Genomic DNA, 23,437 nt, shown 5'->3' with positions numbered 1-23,437 from the left:
CAGCAATCTAACTGCCACAATGAAGTATCTGGAAGGTCAACATTCCACAAGCTAGCCTCTTGCCCAACGGCACTCCACTCCCTTTAAAAAAATAGTTTTATTGGTATATACATCACATATCATACAATTTGATCCTTCAAGCATAGCCAGAACACTTGTACAACCATCATTACATCAACTTCAGGCCATTTTGGTTTTTCTTGTAGTCCTTGTTGTTAGCTCCTCATTTCCTCCCTGCTTCCTAATAATTACCCCAAGATAATTATCATTCCAGTTATTATCTCTATAGATTTAGCCATCCTGGATTTCAAATACAGAAAAACAGCAACAACAACAACAAAAAAGACAAAGAAGAAGAAAAGAATCAAATAAACCAACCAATAACCGTAACAAAGTAAACCAGAAAAAGCTACGTCAAAAAGAAAATATTAAAACAGGAACAAATTAAAAATGAGCCAAAAGGGAACTCAAATGAAAGGTGTCACATTTTAACCTAACTGCCTCTGCCATAATCAACTTTACAATGCTCTCTGTCTGACAGCAAGGCCGTTCACATCCCTGGGTTATGGTCAGGGGAGATTCACCAGAGGCTTAGTCATGTGGGGAACATGCAAATGGAAGGTTATTAGAGCTTAACTTCTGAGCACCTAGTTTGCAGAAGGCTATTAAACCTCTGGTGAACCCATTCCCTCCTCTAAAATTGGAATTTATTATTTACAATTCTTGGAACACACAGGTCAGTGTACTTCTTCCATATGGACTTATTTGATTCCTCACTTAAATGGCTGCTTGGTTTAAGATAAGTCTTTAAGCCCCCAGATGCTATCCTTTCTGATAGCTGGGCACCATCTGATTTCTTCAGCACACTTTGCTGTGATGTGTTCATGAGGGAGAGTATCAAGTAGGGCCATTTCTTAAGAACTATTTGGTCTTAGATTAGTGTTACAATTAAATGTGAGCTCAAAATCCATTCATATGTCTATGGTTTATATATGTCACTGGTTCACTTTGGAGACATCATTATTATTTAATTGAAAAACATTATAAATCTTTTCTAAGGGGCATAAGGTAATTCTATTGATAGTATCATGAATTTCGCCAATGGTATAGAACACATAACATTGTTGAGAAAAGGAAATTATATGTGTATAGGCCACCTTTATAGACTGAGATAAATGAATTGGCTTGTACAGATTAAAAGCTGAAGTGACTAGACACTGTTTACATAAACAATAAGGGTTGGGGACAAAGCAAAACTTTCACAAAGGCAAAACCATGACTGCCTGAATAACACATGTCATAAAGCAAAGAGTGGATGAAAATAGTAAATATATGGTAGTTCTAGGCCACCATTCATTGGGTCTCCTCTAAGTGAGAGATCTAAACCAAAGTCCAATGACCACCAATTCCTTAACCTTGGGATAGCAGTCATCTGCTTCTTTGCACACTGGGTCAGTTTCTTACTCTGTGGGCCAGGAGAATCTTGTGCTGTCTCTGCTGCTGTCTTAGCAGAGATGAAAAGTGCAGTATTTTAAATAAAAATATCTCCAAATAGGTTTATAAACAGAATAAACACTACAGAGGGAAAAATCAATTCAATTGAAGACAAAGCAATAGAAACAATTAAGCATCATTTACATAAAAATACTGGAAAACAATTCACAGAACTTCAGTGACCGGTTAAATACTTTCAAACTACTTAACATGTGATTAGAGTTCTACAGAAAGAGAAGAAAAAGTAGGGCACAGGAAAACAACAATAACACTCCTTAAAAGATCAAAATGTTTTCCAAATTTGATCAACTCTACAAACCCCACAGATACAAGAACTCAATAAACTTCAAATGGAATAAATCAACAATGACTACACTGAGGCAAATCATAATTAAATTGCTGAAAATGTGTAATAAAGAAAAAAACGTAGTTGAAGAAAATCCCATTTAAAGGATTACAATTTAGGTTCACAAAGGTTCCATCAGAAACTATGTAAGTCAAAAGACAATGAATTATCTTAGAAATACTAGCAGTATTACCTGGAGCAACATAAAAACAAACTTGCCAACCTAGAATCCTGAGTTGTTGTTGCTATTTGCTGTTGAGTCCATTCTGACTCATGACTGAAGCAACACAACCCCCTGTGTGCAGAAAACTGCTCTGTAGGGTTTTCAAGGATTGACCTTGTGGACGCCAATCACCATGTCTGCCTCCTGCGGTAAGATTAATGATAGTGTTTGAAAATTTCTGCTGGATCATCTTTCTTTAGAATTAGTATGAATATGAGCTCTTCCAGTTAGTTGACCAGCTATTTGTCTGCCAAATTTCTTGGCATAGATGAATGCCAATTTCTTCTATTTGTTTGTTGGTACTCTGTCAATTCCCAGAGCCTTGGGCATTTTTGTTGCCAATGCACTCAGTGATCTTAGACCTCTTCCTTCAATATTAGCAGTTCTTGAATGTATGCTACTTCATGGAAGAGTGGATTGCCAGCTCCCCACCCACCCCAACTCCCCACCCCCGCCCCGGTACAGTGACATTGTATTTCTCCTCTCTTCTTTTGATGCTTACTGCGTCACTCAACATTTCAGCCAATGGAATCCATCAACATTGAAACTCAAGGCATAATTTTTCTTTCAGTTTTTTCATCTTGATAAATGTAGAGCATGCTTTTGGGGATTTTTATCTCTAGGTCTTTGTACATTTCATTAAACTTTACTTTGTCTTCCTGAGCTCTTTAAAATCGGTTTCACTCTTTTACTTCATCATTTCTTCCAGTGACTTTAGCTTCTCTATATTCAAAAGTGATTTTCATGGTCTCTTTTGACATTCACTTTAGTCTTCTCTTTCTTTCCTGTCCTTTGTGATCTGTTGATTTATTCGTGGAAGGTGTTTTTATGACCAGACAACGTGTCTGGTGTTGTTGTTAGTCTTCATGCATCAAATCTATTTTTGAGGTGGTCAGTAAATTCCAGTGGAATACATGCCAGGTTGTACTTTCGGCTTTCTTGGACAGGTTTTCATGTTCTTCTACTCCAACTTGAACTTGCAAAAGAACAATTTATGGTCTGTTCCACAGTCTGCCCTAGCCTTCGTCTGGGTGATGATATTGAGCTTCTCCATCATCTCTTTCCATAGAGATAGTCCATTTGATTCCTGTGTGTTGCATCAGCAAGTTCCAGGTATATAGTCATCATCTATATTGTTGAAGAAAAGGCATTTGCCATGCTTGAGTTTTTTGTCTTGCGAAATTCTATCATGCAATATGTTAGTCTGGGTACTGTAGAGAAACAAATCCACAGAAACTCATGTATAAGAGAGAGTTTTATATGAAGGTTAAGTGTGAATCAAGAAAACATCCCAACCCAGTGCCGCCCCGCACAAGTCCAATATTAGCCCATTAACCCATATGTCCATCACCAATCCACAAAGTCCTCCTCTATCTCACAAAACAGACGCAATGATGCCAACTGAAGGAGGAAAGCCGAGTCAGTGAATGTGTAAGCATCTCAGCGTTGGCAGGGGTCTCCACATGGCTGCTCCAGCACCCAAGGCTGCAATGGGGTAGGTCCATGTGGCTTCTACTTGGAGATGTCTTGCAGGAAGTAAGCCTTGCAAGCTGAAGCAGGGAACTGCTAAGGCAGCTGCACGCTGTTGTGACCATCACAAAGCAAGAGACTGGAGAATGAGAAAGGCGAGGCTCACTGAGCCATTTATCCCTCTGCCTTTCAATTAACCCCATGTGTGTTTATCGGCCAGGCTGGCACAATAAAGTAACTCATGCAAGTTCCAGCTTCACTTCTATCTCTGAGGTCATATTTCCTCCTTTATTTGCAACATTCGAATTTCAGTCACCAGTAATTATCAATCCATCTTGATTGTATGTTTGATCCATTTCAGACTTCAAACGTTAGAAAATATTCAACTTTCAGAAATCTGGCATTAGTGAATGGTAGCTAAGTCTGGAAAATAATTGTAGGGACCAGTCTTCCACATGAGTGTACGGACCCGAGGGTGGTGGGAATGGGAACAACCAGTGAAACATCTACGACAAATGCTGAAGGCAAACGCTGATGCCTTGTGTAAATGTAACTAGTTCCCCTGCCCAAGGTGGATGGCAATTAGCAAATGAAAATAGAACTTGCTGAGTATACTTTCACCAATAGCACAATAAAACCATATCTCAATTTAACATTTTATATAATGTTAAATATATAATAATAATATATTGCAGTGCTTAAAACCTATGTTGAAACAAATTGCATAGAAATTATAGCATAACTGGAAGGATACTGTTCTAAGATTCATACATTACACCTGAATTGGTATCATTTGAATGTAGTCCATGATAAGTTAGGGATGCATATTATAAACCGTAGAGCAACTACCTGACCAAAAAAAAAAAAAAGACAATTAGCTATATTATCAATCAAAAAGCTCGCTGTCACTGAGTAGATTCCAACACATAGGAACTGTATGTAAAGTGTCCATGCTATAAATCTTCCAGGGAACAGTTAGCCTCATCTGTCTCTCAGAGGGCAGTGAGTAGGTTTGAACTGTCAACCTTGTAGTTAACAGTCCAACACTTGTCCAACAGGACCACCAGGGCTTTAATACTAAGTAATAATCCAAAAGAAAGCTTTAAAAAATGAGAACAAAAAGCAAATGGGGGAATGAAAAATAATAGCAAGATAGTAAATTTCAACCCAACCAAATCAATAATTACATAAAGTGTAAATTATATAAATAGGCAATTAAAATACAGAAATTGTCAGACTGTATGAAAAAATAAGATTCAATCCAATATGTTACTGAGCCTTTCTGATTCTATCAGGGGGAAAATCTCACTTTTGTAGTATTTACCTTGAAAACCTAATTCTTTGTGTGTGTGTGTGTGTGTAACTTTTTAAAAAGCGTTAACAGTTCCACTGGCATATAATTCACATATCACACAGTTAAATAATTACCATATTTTTGTAATTGTGTGATCATCACGACAATCAATTAGAAAACATATTCTTCATTGCCCTCATAATGTATAAGGGTGCTTTACTCAATTGATGTATATATGAATTGTGATAAGAGCTATATGAGCCCCAATAAAATGATTTTTTTAAAAACATATTCTTCTTCCTGTACTCATTATTACTAGCTCCCCACTCCATCCCACACCTCTCCCACCATAAGTCCAGGGAGCTATGAATGCAGCTACTATCTGTATAGATTGGTCTATCCCTGATTTCATATAGAGAAAAACACACAAAAGCAAAGAGCAAAAATAATCACATTAACAAACTAAAACATGGAAAAGCCCCAGTTGAAAAGATAACAGAAAATAAAAACTAGAGAAAATTTAAAGTGGATCAAAAGGGAGACTAAATGACAATGTGTTAATTTTTAACCTAACCTTGTCTGATATCAAGGCCATTCGCAGCCTTGGTCAACAGTCGAGGGGATTTGCTTTTGTTGTTGTCAGGTGTCATTGCATCATTTCCAACCCATCTTGTGGGCTTTATGCACAACAGAAAGAAACGCTGGCAGCGCTGCGCCGTCCTCACAATTCCTCCCACGCGTCAACCCATTATGGCAGCCATGTGTCACTCCACCTCCCTGAAGGCCATCCACTGGATCAAGCATGATGTCTTTCTCCAAGACCTGGTGTCTCCTGACAACATGTCCAAAGTCTGTAAGATGAAGTCGTGCCTCTCAGAAGCACTCTGCCCTTATCTCGTCCCAGAGCAGTGTGTCCTTTACGCAGTCCGCGGTACTTCCAGTACTCTTCTCCAGAACCCAGATTCAAATGCAGTGACTCTTCTTCCGTCTTCCTTATCCAATGTCCAACTTTCACGTGCATACGATGCAAACGAAAATACCGGAGTCAGGTGCATCTTAGTCCTCAAAGTAACTTTTTTGCTTTTCGTTACTCTATAAAGGTTTTGAGCAGCAGATTTCCCTAATGCAACTTGTCCTTTGATCGCTTGACTGCTGCTTTCATGAGCGAGCCACAGTCTTGACAACTTCAACCTTTTCTTCATTGATCATGCTTGATGCTCCCTATTGGCCCAGCTGTGTGGATCTGGGTCATCTTTACATTGAGTTGTAGTCCATACTGCAAGTTGCAATCCTTGATCTTCATGAGCAAGTCCTTCAAGTCCTCCTCATTGTCAGCAACCATCTTTTTGTCATCTGCTTTATCGCAGGTTCTTAATAAGCTTTCCTCCAAATCTGACGCCACATTATTCTTCATATACGCAAGCTTCTGTGAAGATTTGCTCAGCATACAGATTGAGCAAGTATGTGAGAGGATACAACCCTGATGCACACCTGTCCTGATTTTAAACCACGCAGCATTACTTTTCCCTGTTGGCACAACTGCCTCTTGATCCATACACAAGGTCCACATTAGCACAATGCAGAATTCTGAAATTCCCATTCTTCTCAAGGCTATCCATGGTTTGTTATGATCCACATAGTCAAATGTATTTGCATAGTCAGTGAAACACATGTAAATATCTTTCTGGTATTCTCTGCTTTCAGCCAAGGTTCGCTTAACAGCAGCAATGATATCCTTTGTTTGTTCTCTTCTGAATCTGGCCTGAAACGCTGGCAGTTCCCTGTCAATGTACTGCTGCAACCACTGTTGGATAATCTCTAGTAAAATTTTACTGGCACGTGCTATCAGTAATATTGTTCTATAATTTGAGCATTCTATTTGGGCACCATTCTTTGGAATAAGTACAAATATGGATCTTTTCCAGTCAGCTGGCCAAGTAGCTCCCTTCCAAATGTCCTGGCATCGACAAGCGAGTGCTTCCAGTGCTTCATTAGCTTATTGAAACATTTCAATTGGTGTTCCATCAATTCCTGGAGGCTAGTTCTTGGCAAATGCTTTCCGTACAACTTGAACTTCTTCCTTCAGCATGTCCTTCAGAGGGAATTCACAAGAGGCTTAATCCAAATAGGGATCCTGCAAATGGACTTGGGGTTTTCACTGTCTTTCACAGCCTCCTTCAAATTGGGTACTCAGAATTCAAGCTCTAACACTGTTCCCGCCTCCAGAAATCAGTCTTCGGTTTTATGGCTTCCAAATCTTGGATTACACAGGTTGGTGTACTTCTTTGTGGAGAAGCTGTCACATCACCTAGATGACTCTAATGCAACAGGACAAAACACGACCCGGTTCATCATGCCTTCCTCATAATGATTGTAATGCTTGATTCATCTCTGTGTGGTCTCCTTGCTCATGGACCCTCTGCTTTACGAAGCAGCATGTCCTGCTCCAACAATTCATCTTCTCCAAAGAACAAGTTCAAAATATGCAAGACAAAATATCATCATCTTCACTCTTAATGAACATTCTGGCTCTACTGCCTCCAAAATACATTTGTTTGTTCTTCTGGCAGTCCATGGTGTGTGTGTGTGTGTGTGTGTGTGTGTGTGTGTGTGTGTGTGTGTGTGTGTGTGTTTCACCAACAGTGTAATTCACAGGCATTGATTCTTCTTCAGTCTTTCTGATCTAAGTTTTATATCCACATGAGACAACTGAATATATCACAGTGTGGATCATGTGCACCTTAGTCCTCAAAGTGACATTTAGCATTTCACCTTTTTGGCTTGGAGATAAATAAGCAGCCATCTAGCTGAGAAGCATCAAAGCCCACATGGAAGAAGCACACCAGCCTGTCTGACCACAAGGTGCAGAAGGGACCAGTTATCAGACATGAACGAACTAAAAATCATATCAATGGGTGCCCACCTACCTGATATGATCAATGAAGACAAACATGTGCATAAGCAAATGTGGTGAAGAAAGCTGATGGTGCCCAGATATCAAAAGATAATAGCGTCTGGGGCCTTAAAGGCTTGAAGGTAAACAAGCGGCCATCTAGCTCAGAAGCAACAAAGCCTATATGGAAGAAGCACACCAGCCTGTGTGACCACGAGCTGTCGAAGGGATCAGGTATCAAGCATCAAGGAACAAAAAATCATATCATTGAAAATATGGGTGAGTGCAGAGTGGAGACTCAAAGACCATTGGCAGCCAACCGGACACCCCTTACTGAAGGGTTATGGAGAGGAAATGAACCAGTCAGGGTGCAGGGAAGCAACGATGAAACATATAGCTTTCCTCTGGTTCTTGAATGGTTCCTCCCCACCCCCACTATCATGATCCCAATTCTACCTTACAAATCTGGCTGGACCAAAGGATGTACATGGGTACAGAGAGCAACTGGAAACACAGGGAATCCAGGACAGATGACTCCTTCAGGACCAGTGGTGAGAGTGGCAACGCCTGGAAGGTGGAGGGAAGGTGGAGGGAATGTGGAGTAGAAAGGGGGAACTGATTACAAGAATCTATGTATAGCCTCCTCCCTGGGGGAGGGACAGCAGAGAAGAAGGCGGGGGAGGGGGAGAGACATCGGACAGTGTAATATATGACAAAATAATAATAATTTATGAATGATGAAGGGTTCATGAAGTAGGGGGAGTGAGGAGGGAGGGGGAAAATGAGCAGCAGATATTAAGGGCTCAAGTAGAAGGCAAATGTTTTGAGAATGATGATGGCAACAAATGTACAAATGTTCTTGACACAATGGATGTGTGTATGGATTGTGATAAGAATTGTATGAGCCCCCAATAAAATGATTAAATTAAAAAAACATTTCACCTTTTTAAGTGGCCAACGCAATATGTCCTTCAATTTTTTTCATTACTGCTTCCATGAGAATTGGTTGTGAATCACTTGTGCACTGCCCGTTTTGAATCAGGAAAGTCATATGGTTTATGACGGACACATTAGACTGGATAATCTGCTGCATAAGATCTCTTTAGGGCATTGAAAGGCAAGGATGTTAGTTTAAGGACTAAGGGGTGCCTGACCCAAGTCTTGGTATTTTCAATTGCCTCATATGTATGTGAAAGTTGGAGATTGCAAAAGGAAAACCAAAGAGTTGAAGTGTTTGAATTGTGTCAGGTAGAATTCGAGACCTCCCCTCTCTCTCACAAGGAAAGCATAAAATCATACGGACAGCTTCTTCCCACGTGGAATTTTTTCTTGGGCTCATTCTACAAGGACCTCGATAGGCTCCACATTGGGGTAACATGGAGGTTTTATCCTAAAAACTATCATGTGACCAAATGTTACCAGTATACCAGTTGTGTTCCAGACTCTATGAAGTCATTTTTCATGTAATCCTCACAACTCTATTCCAGAAATGAGCCAATAAACTCAAGCATTAAAGAACCGCCTCAAGTCATACAGCCACACTTCATCCAGGCTTGTTGGGTTCTAAAACTCAGAATCATCACAAACTATCCTTCTGCCTAGGCTAGTGTGACCTTCACTTTCAAAGACAATCACAGGTTTCTTTTCCCTTGTAATTTCAGGAGTAGCTACCACCCAGCAGAAAGAATTCAAGGTGGCAGCTCTCCCAAAACGTCACAGTTCTGGAGGGTGCAAAGGTTGTGTCAGTTGCTAACCAAAACGTTGGAAGCTCAAGTCCACCCAGAAGTATCTTCGAAAAAGGCTGATGATCTACCTCTGCAAAATCAGCCATCCCCACCCCCGTGAGGCACAGTCCTGCACTGACACATATGGGATGACCTTGAGTCAAGGTTGGTGTGATGACAGCTGGATTTTTTTGTTTGTGTTGTTTTGGTGTCTTTGACCTCCAATGCCCATGCACATCTGTGGGACTTTATTGAGCTATCTCCTTTCCCAAGGATCGTCTCTCTTGAAAAGAAACCAGGCATATTGTACGCAAAAACACAAGTTCCATATTACACATTCTCTAAGGCAGCTGATTAAACTCATTTTAAAACCCCAATCGTATAGAAAAAAGGCTTAGGGAGTAGTTTAGTGGGTCCTCTCCCCGCGCCCTTCCTCAGGGAACATCTGAGAACACTTTCTCTAAGAATAAAGGGCAAAGTACATGCAGTTGTGCAAACCGCAAATACTCCACTAGCGTGTGAGCGTAGAGGGAGAGCGCCAGTTTGAAAATAAGAACTTTTTGGCATCATCGACTTAACCCCTCTCTCTCTGCGGTGCATGCGGAAGGTCAGTGATGTGGTCGCACAGCATGGAAAGAAGTAATTCTTCCTGAAGCAGGATCTGAAGACATTACCTCAAAGGAGGGCAAACAGAGCACATGCACAAACGCAGGGAGGAGAGCTCTCCTGGTCGCTTTTACCCCATTTTATTCTTTCAGCTGAGGAATCCCCAGCTACAGAAAGCGCCAGAATCCTGGGGTTCCAGCCAGGATTCGAAGGGAACGAATTAAAGGCAATGCTGAGGTTTGGGGAACATCAGTATAGAGGAACAAATCGCTGCAATGAGGGTGTACTTGTTGCAAAGGCAGCAGGGAGTGTGGGAGTGAGGGGGAGGGGTTGGGTGGGGAGGGAGAGAGGGCAGCTGAGGACCGAAAACAGAGCAAGCAGATTTTCGGGGTGCAGGGAACCTGGATGCTTTGGGTCCAAGCCCTTCTCCAACTCTGGGCCAATTCCCCAGAGGATCTCGTCAAAACCCGGATTCTGATTCCCTCTGTCAGGAGTGGGGGCCCAGAGTCTACATTTGAACAAGCCCCTAGGTATTCCAGCTCCTCCTGGTCGGAAACCAAGTGTAGAGAAAAGGCGCGGGCTTTCTGGCATTTCTGAAATATATTTCTGGGATAGCGGTGCTCTCGAAAGGAAAGAGCACAAAATACTGAGCAGGTAAACGCACTCCTTGCCGCTTCTTAGCGACCCTACAATAGGACCAGGTAGAACGGCCCCCAAGCCCGTCTTCCTCCAGCGCGGCTGAGGCTTTTGAGCGCCAGCCTGGCCATTAGCAGCCAAACCCGTGTAGCCGCGATGTCACCAGGCAGGGTTGGGCAGGAAAGGAGTTGAAAATGGACCAGAGAAGTAACACAGCCTCCGGGTTCTTATTCTCAGTCGAGCCACTGTCTGGAAAGGCAGTAAGGCATCCGCCCCCGGGCTCCGGCAGACGGACGTCAAGAGGAGGGAGCCGAGGGCTCCTTCGAAAGGGCAGGTGAGGCGCACCTGGAGGCTGCAGGCTCCTGGAGATGTCGCCTGCATGGGTACCAGGAGGCGGCCCCCGCCCCCGCCGTCCTCCCGTCCCCCCCCCCCCTTACCTGCGCTCGCCCTGATCGGTGTAGAAGTTGAGGAAGAGCCCCTCCCTGGTGTCCTGGTACACGGAGCCCGAGAAGGTGAGCCGCAGCTTATAGAGGCTGCCGGGCCGCAGGGTCTCCCCCAGCTCCAGCACCAAGTACTGTGTGTCGAGCGCCAGCCACGCGTCGTCGACGGGCACTCGGCTCTGGGCGGCGCGCCCGGGGTCCGCGGACAGGGGGCCCCACACCTCGGCGCGCTCACAGTCTAAGAAGAGGCTGTGCAGCAGCACGGTGGCCGTGGCCTCGACGCAGCGCACCGTGATGTTCACGCGGCCGCTGAAGCGCAGCGCGGGCGGGGAGAGCTCGCGCGGCCGCAGCCGCGGCCACAGCTCCAACTCGTAGTGCAGCGGCTCCAGCCCGGACGGCAGGCGCAGCTCGTCCCAGGGCCCCGGGGGCCCTCCGGCCCGGGCGGTGGACGCCGCCGGGGGCTCGCTCGCCGAAGCCGGCTGCGAGGGCGGCGGCGGCGGCGCCCGCGTCGGGGTCCCGGCGGACGGCGCGGCGCTCGGGAGCCCGGGGCCGCACCGCGCCGCGGCCGGAGGGCGCGCGCACTGGCCGTACAGGGCGCCGAACACCGCCAGCGCCAGCACCAGCGCGGCCGCCAGGGCGCCCAGGAGCGCCGCCACCGCGCGGCTCACGTAGAAGCCCGAGGTGGCAGAGGGCCCCATGGCCGAGCGGGGCGGGGGACGAGCCCGGAGCCCGCAGGTCTAGTCCCAGAGATGCTCGGGGCAGGGACCCTGGCCTCGCGTCCTCCGAGAGCCGCCGAGGATTGGGAGGCGGGAGCCTGGAGTTGGGACCAAAGTTTCCTCTCCCTGCTAATCAGATCCAGGTCCCTGCCTTCCCAGCCCACCCCCGGCCCCCGTCAGAGCCCAGGGGGTGGGGGTGGGGTGGGGTGGGGTGGGGAGGGGACGGGGGAGGCGGACCCTGAGCGCCCAAGCGCGCACTCCTTGGGTCCTAAGAGAAATCCCGCGCAGATGAGGCTTCCAGGACAGGGGTCGTGGGGAGGCCGTTCGAATTCACTCCAGTCTGCGTCCTCCCACGGGAATATGTGAATGGAAAGGGTTTGTTGGGGTGTGTCCATCTCCCCACCCCACCCCCGCCTTCCGCCCCGTAAGATTTCGGGTGTTCTCCAAAGGGCCGCAGGTACGCAGCACCCTGGGCTTCTTGGCCTAGGGTTAAGACCGTGCCCTAGGCAACCCGCCCAGTCTTTCAACCCACGCACTCGGGTCATGAGTGTAAGATGGGGGCTGGAGGGGCAGGACCTTGGCAGGCGCGATCTGCCTGCGGTGATTCTGGTGACCACGCCGTCCAAACACACTTCCAAAGCCAAAGCGTCTCCCTGGATTCCCAAAGAAACCCGGGGCGCCCGCAGCCCAGGAGTTGAGTCCGGCGGCGAGGGAGGAGGAAAGGTAGGGAGGCCCCCCCCCCCCCAGGCGGAGGGCTGGCCCTGCACCAGAGGGGGCCTGACCTCGGAAAGAGGACCCGGACCCGCCGGCAGCCTGCTGGGAACTCGCGCTAGCTGGGAATGCAGGAAAGCACCTCTGCTTTCAAAACTGCCCCATTTCAACAAAGAGAATAAAATAATCTGGCGGCCAGCCTTTCTTGTTTCCCAAGCAGTGCCCTAGCCGGGTGAGGTCCTCAGTATGCCCCGCATCTGTTTGCTATTTAGCTGGTGCGCCTGGGAGAGTTTCTGGGCTTGTCCTCGGGCTTCTGAGCACGCACGCACTCTAGTAAATTGAGAATGAGATTACAAAAACCAGGAAGCGCTGGGAGCAAGGCAGGAGGCGGTTGCTGAACACACCTTTGCAGGCAGAAGAAATACTTGGGCTTATGTCTTAGAAGTACAACTAGAATGCTCCAGAGAGGCAGGGATCTGGAGACGTGGTCACAGGTACTGTGGGTGTGTCAGGAGAGAGCAGTCACTGGATGAGGACATCATGCTTGGGAAAGTGGAGGGGAAGCGAAAATGAGGAAAATTGAAACGAATTGACACACTGGCTGCAACAATGGGCGCAAGCATAATAATTGCCGGGATGGCGGTGGGCCCAGGCATTGTGTCCTTCTCTTGTACATAGGGTTGCCATGAGTTGGAAACAACTCCGCAGCACCTAAAACTAACAGCAACGTGTAAGTTAAGCTAACTTGCAAGCATTGCTAAGGGCAAGGTTGGGAGAAAGCCTTGGCTATCAGCGCCTGTAAAGAATTGCAGCCTGGGGCCCCTATTCAGGGTTGTTAGGAATCAGAATCACCTGGATGGCAGTGGGCTATTATACCATCCCTTAGCCTTGTTCCATTGTTTCAGAGCAAAGAGCATTTTTCCATTGTGGCTATTAAAGGGGCCTTACTTACCTACTTCCAAAGACAGGGTTTGTGTAGCTCAAAGTCTTTGCTGCAACGTCCAATCATTTGTCCGGCTGTCGTCCCATAAAGAGTTTTTATTCGTTGCTTTGGTTTGGTTTTTGAAATGGAAAGCAGCTCTCCTTTGGCTTATTATGTTCCACTTATGCTTTGAGAGTAGCAATCTCCTTATGGTCTTGGATACTGTGTTAGGCTGAGTAGACTAGAGATACAAATTCATGGACACTCTCACATGTATAGGAAAGAGCTTTATATACCAGAGCAGTTGAATATTGAGAAAACTTCCCAGCCCAGTCCAGATCAAGTCCATAGGCCGATATTAGTGCATATGTGCAATAAGAATCTATAAAGTCCTCTACAGACTCATGAAGCACATGCAATGACACTGAAAGCAGGAAGATCACAGGTCAGTCGGTGCAAAATCTTGTGGATCCAGTGGCAGTAGAAGCATCTCAGCATTGGCAGGGGTCTACACCTGGTTCCTCTAGTTCCCAGGGCACAGGGTCTATCAGCATAGTGTCATGTGTCTTTGTCAGTAGAGCATCTCACAGGGAGTGAGCAGAGAAAGTGTCTACCGCCTCCAAGGAGGAGATACAGCAATTCCTGAATCCTCAGGGGAAGGCTATGCCCACACAGAGGCGTCATTGGCTGTCACTCACCTGATTGAAAGGCTAGACTCCACCCCTTCACTCATAATCCTCTTTAATTGACAAACAATTATAGAACTACCTTCCCAACACAACCTCTGAAGACAAAAGGGTGCATAAGCAAATGTGGCAAAGAAAGCTGATGGTGTCCGGCCATCAAAGATATAGTGTCTGGGGTCTTAAAAGCTTGAAGGTAAACAAGTGGCCATCTAGCACAGAAGCAACAAAGCCCACATGGAAGAAGCACACCAGCCTGTGCGATCACAAGGCGTCAAAGGGATCAGGTATCATCAGAAGAAAAAAATCTTACCAGAGTGAATGAGCGGGGTAGTGCGGAGTGGAGACCCAAAGCCCATTTGTAGGCCACTGGACATCCCCTTACAGAAGGGTCTTTGGGAGGAGACAAGCCAGTCAGGGTGCGATGTAGCAACAATGCAAAGGACAACTTTCCTCTAGTTCCTAAATGCTTCCTACCCACCTCGCCACACTGTCATGGTCCGAATCCTACCTTGCAAACCTGACTAGACCAGAGGATGTACACTGGTACAGATGGGAACTGGAAACACAGGGAATCCAGGGCGGATGATCCCCACAGGACCAGTGGTGTGAGTGGCGATACTGGGAGGGTTGGAAAGGGGGAACCAATTTCAAGGATCTACATGTGACCTCCTCCCTGGGGGACAGACAACAGAAAAGTGGGTGAAGGGAAATGTGGGACAGAGCAAGATTTGACAAAATAATAACTTATAAATTATCCAGGTTTCATGAGGGAGGGGGAGCGGGGAGGGAGGAGGAAAAATGAGGACCTGATGCCAGGGGCTTGGGTTGAGAGCAAATATTTTGAGAATGATGAGGGCAACAAATGTACAAATGTGCTTGACACAACTTATGTATGTATGGATTGTGATAGAAGTTGTATGAGCCCCAATAAAATGATCTAAAAAATAACTACCACAGAAATGAAAACCCTGTCCTATAGGGTCAGTATAGGTCAGAATCAACTCGATGGCAGTGAGTAACAATTTGAAAGGCCCTGCTCTGTCTTGGTCTTGTGTATATTATTATATCTGCATGCCTATCTAGATAACATAGGCAGGATAAACAACCTAAAGGAAAACACAACGGACCAATGGTTCCCATGGTAAGTAGGAGAGGGGGAGGCAAGGGAAAGGAAGTGGGTGTTAACAAACCCAGGGACAAGGGAACAACAAGTGATCTAAAATTGATGACAAGGAGGGTGTGGGAGGCCTGCTAGGACTTGATCAAGGGCAATGTAACAGAGAGGAATTACTGAAACCTAAATGAAGGCTTAACGTGATAGTGGGACAAGAGGAAAGTAAAAGGAAATAGAGGAAAGAACTAGGAGGGAAAGGGCATTTATAGAGGTCTAAATACAGGCATGTACATATGTAAATATATTTATATATGACGATGGGGGAATAGATCTAGGTACATATATTTATAGGTTCAGTATTAAGATAGCAGATGGACATTGGGCCTCTACTCAAGTACTCCCTCAATGCAAGAAAACTTTCTTCTATTAACCTGGCGTTCCATGATGCTCACCTTCCTGACACTACCACTTAAGACAAAGCGGGTGCCTAAGCAAAGGTAGTGAAGGAAGGTGATAGTGCCTTGCTATAAAAAGATATAGCTTCTAGGGTTTTAAAGGCTTGAAGATAAACAATCAGCCATCTAGCTGAGCAGCAACAAAGTCCACATGGAAGAAGCACACTAGCCTGTGTGATCACAAAGTGTAGACAGGATCAAGTATCAGGCATCAAAGAACAAAAAAATCATCTCATTGTGAATGAGGCGAGTGCCGAGTGGAGACCCAAAGCCCATCAGAAGGCAATTGGACATCCCCTTACAGCAGCATCACAAGGAAGGGATGAGCCAGTCAGGGTGCAGTATAGCACCGATGAAACACACAACCTTCCTCTAGTTCTTTAATGCTTCCTCACCTCCACTATCATGATCCCATTTCAACCTTACAAATCCGGCTGGACCAAAGGATGTACACAGGTACAGATCAGAGCTGGAAACACAGGGAATCCATGACAGATAAACCCCTCAAGACCAATAATTAGAGCAGCAATATCAGGAGGGAAAGGGGAAAGTGGGGGGAGAATGGGGAAACTGATCACAATGATCTACATATAACCCCCTCGCAGGGGGATGGACAACAGAAAAATGGGTGAAGGGAGACATTGACAAATAGTAATAATAATTTATAAATTATCAAGGGCTCATGAGGGAGGGAGGAAGGTAGAAATGAGAAGCTGATACCAAGGACTCAAGTTGAAAGCAAATGTTTTGAAAATGATGATGACAACAAATGTACAAATGTGTTTGACAAAATGGATGTATGTATGGATTGTGATAAGAGTTGTACAAGCCCCCAATAAAATGATTTTTTTTTCAATCTCATAGTACTAGGCCCAGAGTGGGTTGTAGGCAGAAGATGTAGCTATGGTGGACTTTGTCCCGCCAGCAGACAAGGGGAGCAATAAGCCAGACTGCATATTCTCTGCTTGCTCCCCACTGGCTTCCTAGGCTCTGCTCAGCTACTGCCACTGTCTCTGTCTCTGTTACTGCTCTGTCCCCCAGTGAGAACACTCCGAAGTTTGGCTCCATACGGTCGTAATTAAGGTGTTCAAACAACGTCCAAATGACTTACCGTGTTTTCCTAGAACTAGTGGGCGTTGGATAATGTACACCACTGTCTCCCTTCTCATAAGAAAACCCTTCTAACTGAATTCAGAGAAGGGGTACCACTGGGAATCCCCGCTCCTGAAACTGAAATTAATCATTTTAACTGAAAAGCTTCCCAACCCGTAGAAAAAGGGGCACGTGACACCAAGCTCACACAGATGGATGGTTGTGCTGGAACCTGTGGATCTGGTTCCAATGGGGTTTGCTTTTCCAAACCATAACAGCCATATTTAATAATAATGTGACCACATGCATCACTCTTAAAAGGTCGTAAGTAGGTTTGAGTTTATTCTACTTCTCTCTGCATTGTCCTGTCTTCCACAAATTATTCTGCCAGGTTTGTGAGCTGCCCCTGCCCACAGGATATTCAAGCTTTAGGCCATTGTCTGCAATAGTCGTATCCACTAAGATAATGAATACTGGCTTTGCAAGCCCCTGAATAAAGTCCTAGAGCTTTTGATGGGCTTCTTAGGGATTCTAGGCTTCCAAGGAAAGGTTAAAAAATAAATAAAAAGATTCTTCAAACTTGCTTTAGAGATATTCATCCCCCTTAATCACATAAGAGACTCTACTGGAAGGTACATATTCGGTATTTAATTACATTTTTCTCAGAACATTAAATAACTAAAGATTGGTTCCTGTATACACGGTTTCAAAGTAGTAAAATGGCACCAAACAATTGAGCAACTTAAACAGCTTATTAAAAGGAACCCATTGCTGATAACTATCATTGCCACTCAAAAGAAGATACCAGCTAAGTTTCTAGCTAAATCAGAACTATTATAACACTCAAAAAGAAGTGCAAAATACTATTATATGGAAGATTTGAAATGTCATTGGAAATTCAGGCACATAGGTGACTTGCCAAGAAAACATCTGTTAGATAATCCCCCAAATAAATTTTCTTAATGAGCTGCTCAGAAAAATCTACTCAGATCAATGCATGATGTTGCCCCCAAGGAATATTTGATAGTGTCTGGATGCAATCTGGGTTGTCAGAACTGAGGGGAGGGTGCTACTAGTCTCTAGTGAGTAGAGGTCAGGGATTCTTCTATATCCCATAATACACAAGGCAACCTCACAGTAAACAAGTTACCCGCGCCACACACTGCTCAGCACCATTGGCTGAAACACTACCTTAAGTCTTTTATATGATGCCAAGGTAAATCTTCTTTGTCTTAGGCACATGTCTTCATTGTCTGTGGGTCTCTTTGGTTATTACTGTGCTTCTTTTAAAAATCTTTTTAGATTTACTTTTTCTTTCCTTTTTTATTAGTTGGGATTGAATACAGATCATTCCATATTTCAATCACATCAAGTAGAATGTACAATTGCTACCACAGTCTGTTTCCAACCATTCTATTCCTACATGGGCTCCTTGACATCAGCTCCCTTTTATTCACCACCACCACCACCACCACCACCACCACCACCACCGTACCCCCTCCCCCAAACCCCTTAGTCTACTTTCTGTCTGTGATAGTTACATAATCTGGTGTTAATTTGAGATTTGAGAGGATTAAAGAGTGAAGGGGTGGAGTCTAGACTGTCAATTAGGCTATAGCCAATGAGGTCTCTGTGTGGGCATGGCCTTCTTCTGAGAATTCTGGGAACTCCTGTATTTCCTCCTTGGAGGCGGCATAGATTTTCTCCCTCTCTGCTTACTACCACGCTCTACTGACAAGACACATGGCACTGGGCTGGTAAGACCCCGTGTCCTGGGAACTGGAGGAGCCAAGTAGAAACCCCTGCCAGTACTGAGATGTTTCTACTACCACTGGATCCACAAGACTTTGTACCCACTGACCTCTGATCTTCCTGCATTCTGCATCATTGCATGTGTGAGGACTTTCTAGATTGGTATCGGACATATGGACTAATATCGGCCTTATGGACTTGATCTGGACTGGGCTGAGATGTTTTCTCAATGTTCAACTGATCTTGTATATAAAGCTCTTTCTTATATACATATGAGAATCTCTATGAATTTGTTTCTCTAGGCAACCCAGACTAGCACACTGTCCCTATAGGTTCATTAATCCTGGGTTTCATGTGCCAAAAAATGGAAAAGCATATAACATAGCTTCAAGAGGGTAACATCCATTGACATAACACTTCTGAGATACACTCTACTATGAACAAACAAAAAACACAAACCCCAAACAGAAAATTTTGGAAATCATGTCTAGCCTGCATCATAGAGGGGATCTAATGACAAAGTATTAACTGTCCAGGTCATATTTATGCCTTTGATCTTCCATACTCTTCTCTCCCAAGCATTCTGATTAGTGGCCACTTTCTTTCCCTCCCTCCGTTAGATACGGGAAGTTCTCTGAAGGCTTATTTCCTGTGCAGTTCCTTCCACAAAGGAACCCCGAGCTCCCACTGCCATCCAATGCCTTCTGCTCACCGGATTCTCACAATTAACACTGGTTACTGATCCCGCCTTTGATTTTGGATTTTGTGGATTCCAATCCTTTGGTGACTGATTGTGGTGGGCTTCTTCTGTGTGGACTTAGTTGACGTTTCTCTTACATGGCTGCTTGTTTGGAGACAAGCTTTTAAGACCCCAAACGTTGTTTTATCTGATAGCCGGGCACCATCTAAATTCTTCACCACATTTGCTATAGAACCATATCTTCAGTGTTCCCTTCCTGAAGGAAAGTTTTGAGCAGGGCCAGGATACAAGAACTACTTATTCTTAAGTTTGAGCTAGAATGTAGTGTGACTCCAAAACCTATTCCTGGAGCTATGCTTTTATTTCTCCCCCTTTTACTTTGCTGTAAAGTGGGAGTTAATGCCTGCCATATCATTCCATATTCGATCATGACCAACAGAATTGTACATTTGCTTCCATAATCCGTCTCCAAGCAGACTTTTCCTTGACCTCATCTCCCTTTTATCTCTCCCACCTCTCTTGATCCTTCCCCCTCCAAAACCTCGTTCTACTTGCTTTCCTGGTAGGCTCGGTGTCCTTGGCTTTCATTTGACAAAAAGACGAGAAATAAATACCATAACTTCAAGAAGGTGGCTTCCCATGGTGACAAGACTCACCCTAATATGAACGAGCATAAGCAACATATAACAGAATGACCTTCACAGGATGGCCCGAATAACACATATCTTCATTCAGCATGCAGGGCGGTGATGTAGCAAGGCCATGTTTGTCTGCCACCATGTATTTTCTGGCTGAAGTCCTCAGGTTACAAGTGCATCTGAGGTAGAATCCAGTTCACTCAGTCGAATGCCCACATGCAGCCTTTGGAGCATACTTTGCACCTGAACACCCAGAATTCAGTGTCCCAGCGTTCCCCAGCCCCTGGCCTGGGTACCCGGGATACCTCCAGATGCCCTAGTTCAATTTGCCCACCCACTGCACTCCACTAAAGACACTCTCCACATAATGGTCCCCAAAGCATCTTCAGCCACTCCTTCCCCACATGGAGGCCAGCCCTTCCTCCCCTCCCCCCAACAAACATGCACCTATGTTCTCCCAAATGTGACCATTCCCTCTCTTCATTTCTGTGTGCCCTTCCCATCCATATCCCTCATCCCTCTGACAGGGCCTCCTCCCTCTCCGTAGGACCTCATCCTAGATCCACATAGCTACCATTTAGCAGACAGCACCCCCCACCCCCACACACGTGTTCATTTGATCCCTGTTGTCATGAGGCACCCTCCAGCCAGGTGACCTACACTATACTTACCTGAAGCAGCTGATGTGAGATTCATTGGCACTGGTCCAGCTCTTTACCAGACTGTCTGGTCCACAGGCAGAATAGTGGTTGCCCTGCAAGCTTTGGCTTGGGCCCCTTCTTCTGCTTGTTCCTACACCAGTGGACTCGTACAGTATCTGTCCTTTGGTGCTTGACTGACTCCGCATAATGTCTCCCAGATACTTCCACGACTTGAGGTATTTCATGGTATCTTCACTGTTTTTGCCCCCCCCCCCACCCCTCATTTTATTGGGAGCTCTTACAGAGTTTCGGATAATTATAATAATCCATAGTTCAATTAGATCAAGCATGATCATACAATTGTTCCCATCATCATTTTCAAAACATTTTCTTTCTTCTTGTACTCTTTGGTACCACCCTCCTTTTATCCCTGCCCTCCCCCACCCCACCCTCCAAGAACCCTTGTTATTGTGTAAATATTAATATTATTGCATACCTTCCCCCACCCCACCCTCCAAGAACCCTTGTTATTGTGTTAAATATTAATATTATTGCATACCTTCCCCCACCCCACCCTCCAAGAACCCTTGTTATTGTGTAAATATTAATATTATTGCATACCTCCCCCCACCCCACCCTCCAAGAACCCTTGTTATTGTGTTAAATATTAATATTATTGTATACCTTCCCCCACCCCACCCTCCAAGAACCCTTGTTATTGTGTTAAATATTAATATTATTGCATACCTTCCCCCACCCCACCCTCCAAGAACCCTTGTTATTGTGTTAAATATTAATATTATTGCATACCTTCCCCCACCCCCATCTTACACCATCCAGTGTATCCATATCCTGCTGTTCTGGTATTCATTCCCCTCGAGTGGGGTTAAATAGTCACCTTTGTTATCAGTTCCCCCTCCCCCACCTCTTTCTCTTACATTACTCCCATTACGGTTCTTGAAGGGTGTATCTAGTTTAGACTTCATGCAGTAAACCATCTTCATTATACAAATGCACCTATGTAGGTCTAACAGGATTAGTGAGATCAAACTAAGACCATAATAATAGGGGAGAAAATATTTTTAAAAACTAGAGGATAGTTATGTGTTTCAACAGTGCTATACTGCACCCTGGACATATCATCTCTTACAGTTGGCCCTTCTGTAAGGGACTGCCCAAATATCTTAGAGGTGATTTGGGGGTTTCCGCTTTGTTTAGGCTCCTTCACATCAATTTGATTGCTTGTTTTTGAGCTTCTGATACATATTCCTATCAACACTTCATGATCATATAGGCTGGTGTGCTTCTTTCACGTGGACTTTGTTGCTTCCCTGAGAGATGGCTGCTTGTTTAGCATGAAGCCTTTAAGACCTCAGACACTATATCTTAATAGCCTGGCACCATCAACTTTCTTTATCACTCTTGCTTACGCACTCATTTTGTCTTCAACGATCATGTCAGGATTGTACATAAGTTATCATACAGTGCCACATTATTAGAACAAATCATTCTTGTACTGAGGTAAAATTTATAAAGTAGAGGCCCAAAGAACATCTGCTTTCTTGTTGTGTGTGTATGTATATACATATGCTTACATATACACATATCTATATTTATACCTATATATAATTTTTACTCTCTTGTTCTTTCCTCTATTTCTTTTTTCTTTCCTCCTGCCCCAATATCATATTTAACCATCGTTTGCCTCTCAGTTACATTTCAAGTGAGCAAGCACAACTAGGAACGCTCCAGTCTCCTCACCATCACTTTTAAATCCCTTGCTATTTCACTGTCTCTGTGGTTATTGGCTTGTCGCTCCCCTCCCCGCCCCTTCTCTTATCCCTTGCCCTCCCTCCCCAACCTTTGGTCCCATAGCTGTCTCCTTGGGATTGTTTATCCTGCCATTCTTATACAGATAGACACCAAAAGAGAAAGAAAAGAAAGAAGAAGAAAAAGAAAGAAGCCCATGCTAATTGTTCCATGTCTAACTGTTGTCCTGGCCCCGAGTAGATGAGTATCCCTCTGTTAATAGGGAGCAGGCCCTGAAAATATCCATCAGTCCACTCCCCTTTTCTTTCAGGAATCCATCTCCCAGGACCTGCTTACCCAACAGCACTTATACCCTTTTAGTCTTCAGTGTTTGTGTCCTTAGTGTTTGTGTTTTAGTCCTCAGTGTTTGTGTCCACAAGACCCCATTGCTCTTCCTGCAGGCAAGGCTGGGGAGATCTAGTGCTCCACTCCCCACCCCGTTAACTTTCAGTGAGACCCTCTTGTGACTATCCCCCCACCAGTTCAGATGCGGTGCCAAGTGCTGCCCCCAAGTCTGATGTCAGTTATCGAGATTCCTCAGGGACTTGATGCGTTTGCTCCCATTGCTGGTCTATTGCACTGTCCTCTTGGCCATGTCAGCCGCTCTCCCAAACTGTAACTTCAGTGCTCTCCACTGTTGTGCTGTCTGTGGAGACATAAGCAATACCTTCCCCGTGGGTGGATTAGTGCCCTGTTCCCCCATTGCCATCTTTGATCTTCCCCCACCCTTTGATGGGCCTTAAAGGCACTGGTCCAGCCAGTGGATGTGAGGGACAGAGAATGTCCTGCGCACCATTGCTGCTGCATCTTTTAACTTTTTTGTCTTTTCTCTTTTGACGACATAGGCATTATTGTGTTTAGTCTGGCTTTTGCCAGAGTAGCTGGTCCTCAGCCTGGGAACTGTGCAATATGTACATTTTCCCCTATGCCCGTTCTGTGGTTTGAACTTACCTCAGCGGACTCATGAGTTATTTGTCCTTTTGTGCTTGGCTGACTTCGTTCGGCCTAATATTCCCCAACTTCTTCCATGAGATGAGGTGCCTCCATTCATTTATTAATGGAAATTTAGGCTGTT

The 23,437-nt window shown here is 45.0% G+C and overlaps 1 protein-coding gene across 1 annotated transcript in view; it reads right to left on the bottom strand.

Moving 5' to 3' along the window:
- LVRN (laeverin) overlaps positions 1-11,824 on the bottom strand; it is a 117,462-nt gene extending 105,638 nt beyond the window's left edge. Inside the window, exon 1 of the mRNA XM_075543086.1 lies at positions 11,124-11,824. Coding sequence (XP_075399201.1) covers positions 11,124-11,824 — 701 coding nt within the window. The remainder of the gene's footprint in view (positions 1-11,123) is intronic.
- Positions 11,825-23,437: the final 11,613 nt, after the last annotated feature.

This window comes from Tenrec ecaudatus, chromosome 2 (assembly GCF_050624435.1).
Source record: "Tenrec ecaudatus isolate mTenEca1 chromosome 2, mTenEca1.hap1, whole genome shotgun sequence".
NCBI lineage: Eukaryota > Metazoa > Chordata > Mammalia > Afrosoricida > Tenrecidae > Tenrec > Tenrec ecaudatus.
The sequence above is the reverse complement of the archived record's forward strand: the minus strand, read 5'-3'. Positions and strand labels throughout refer to the sequence as shown.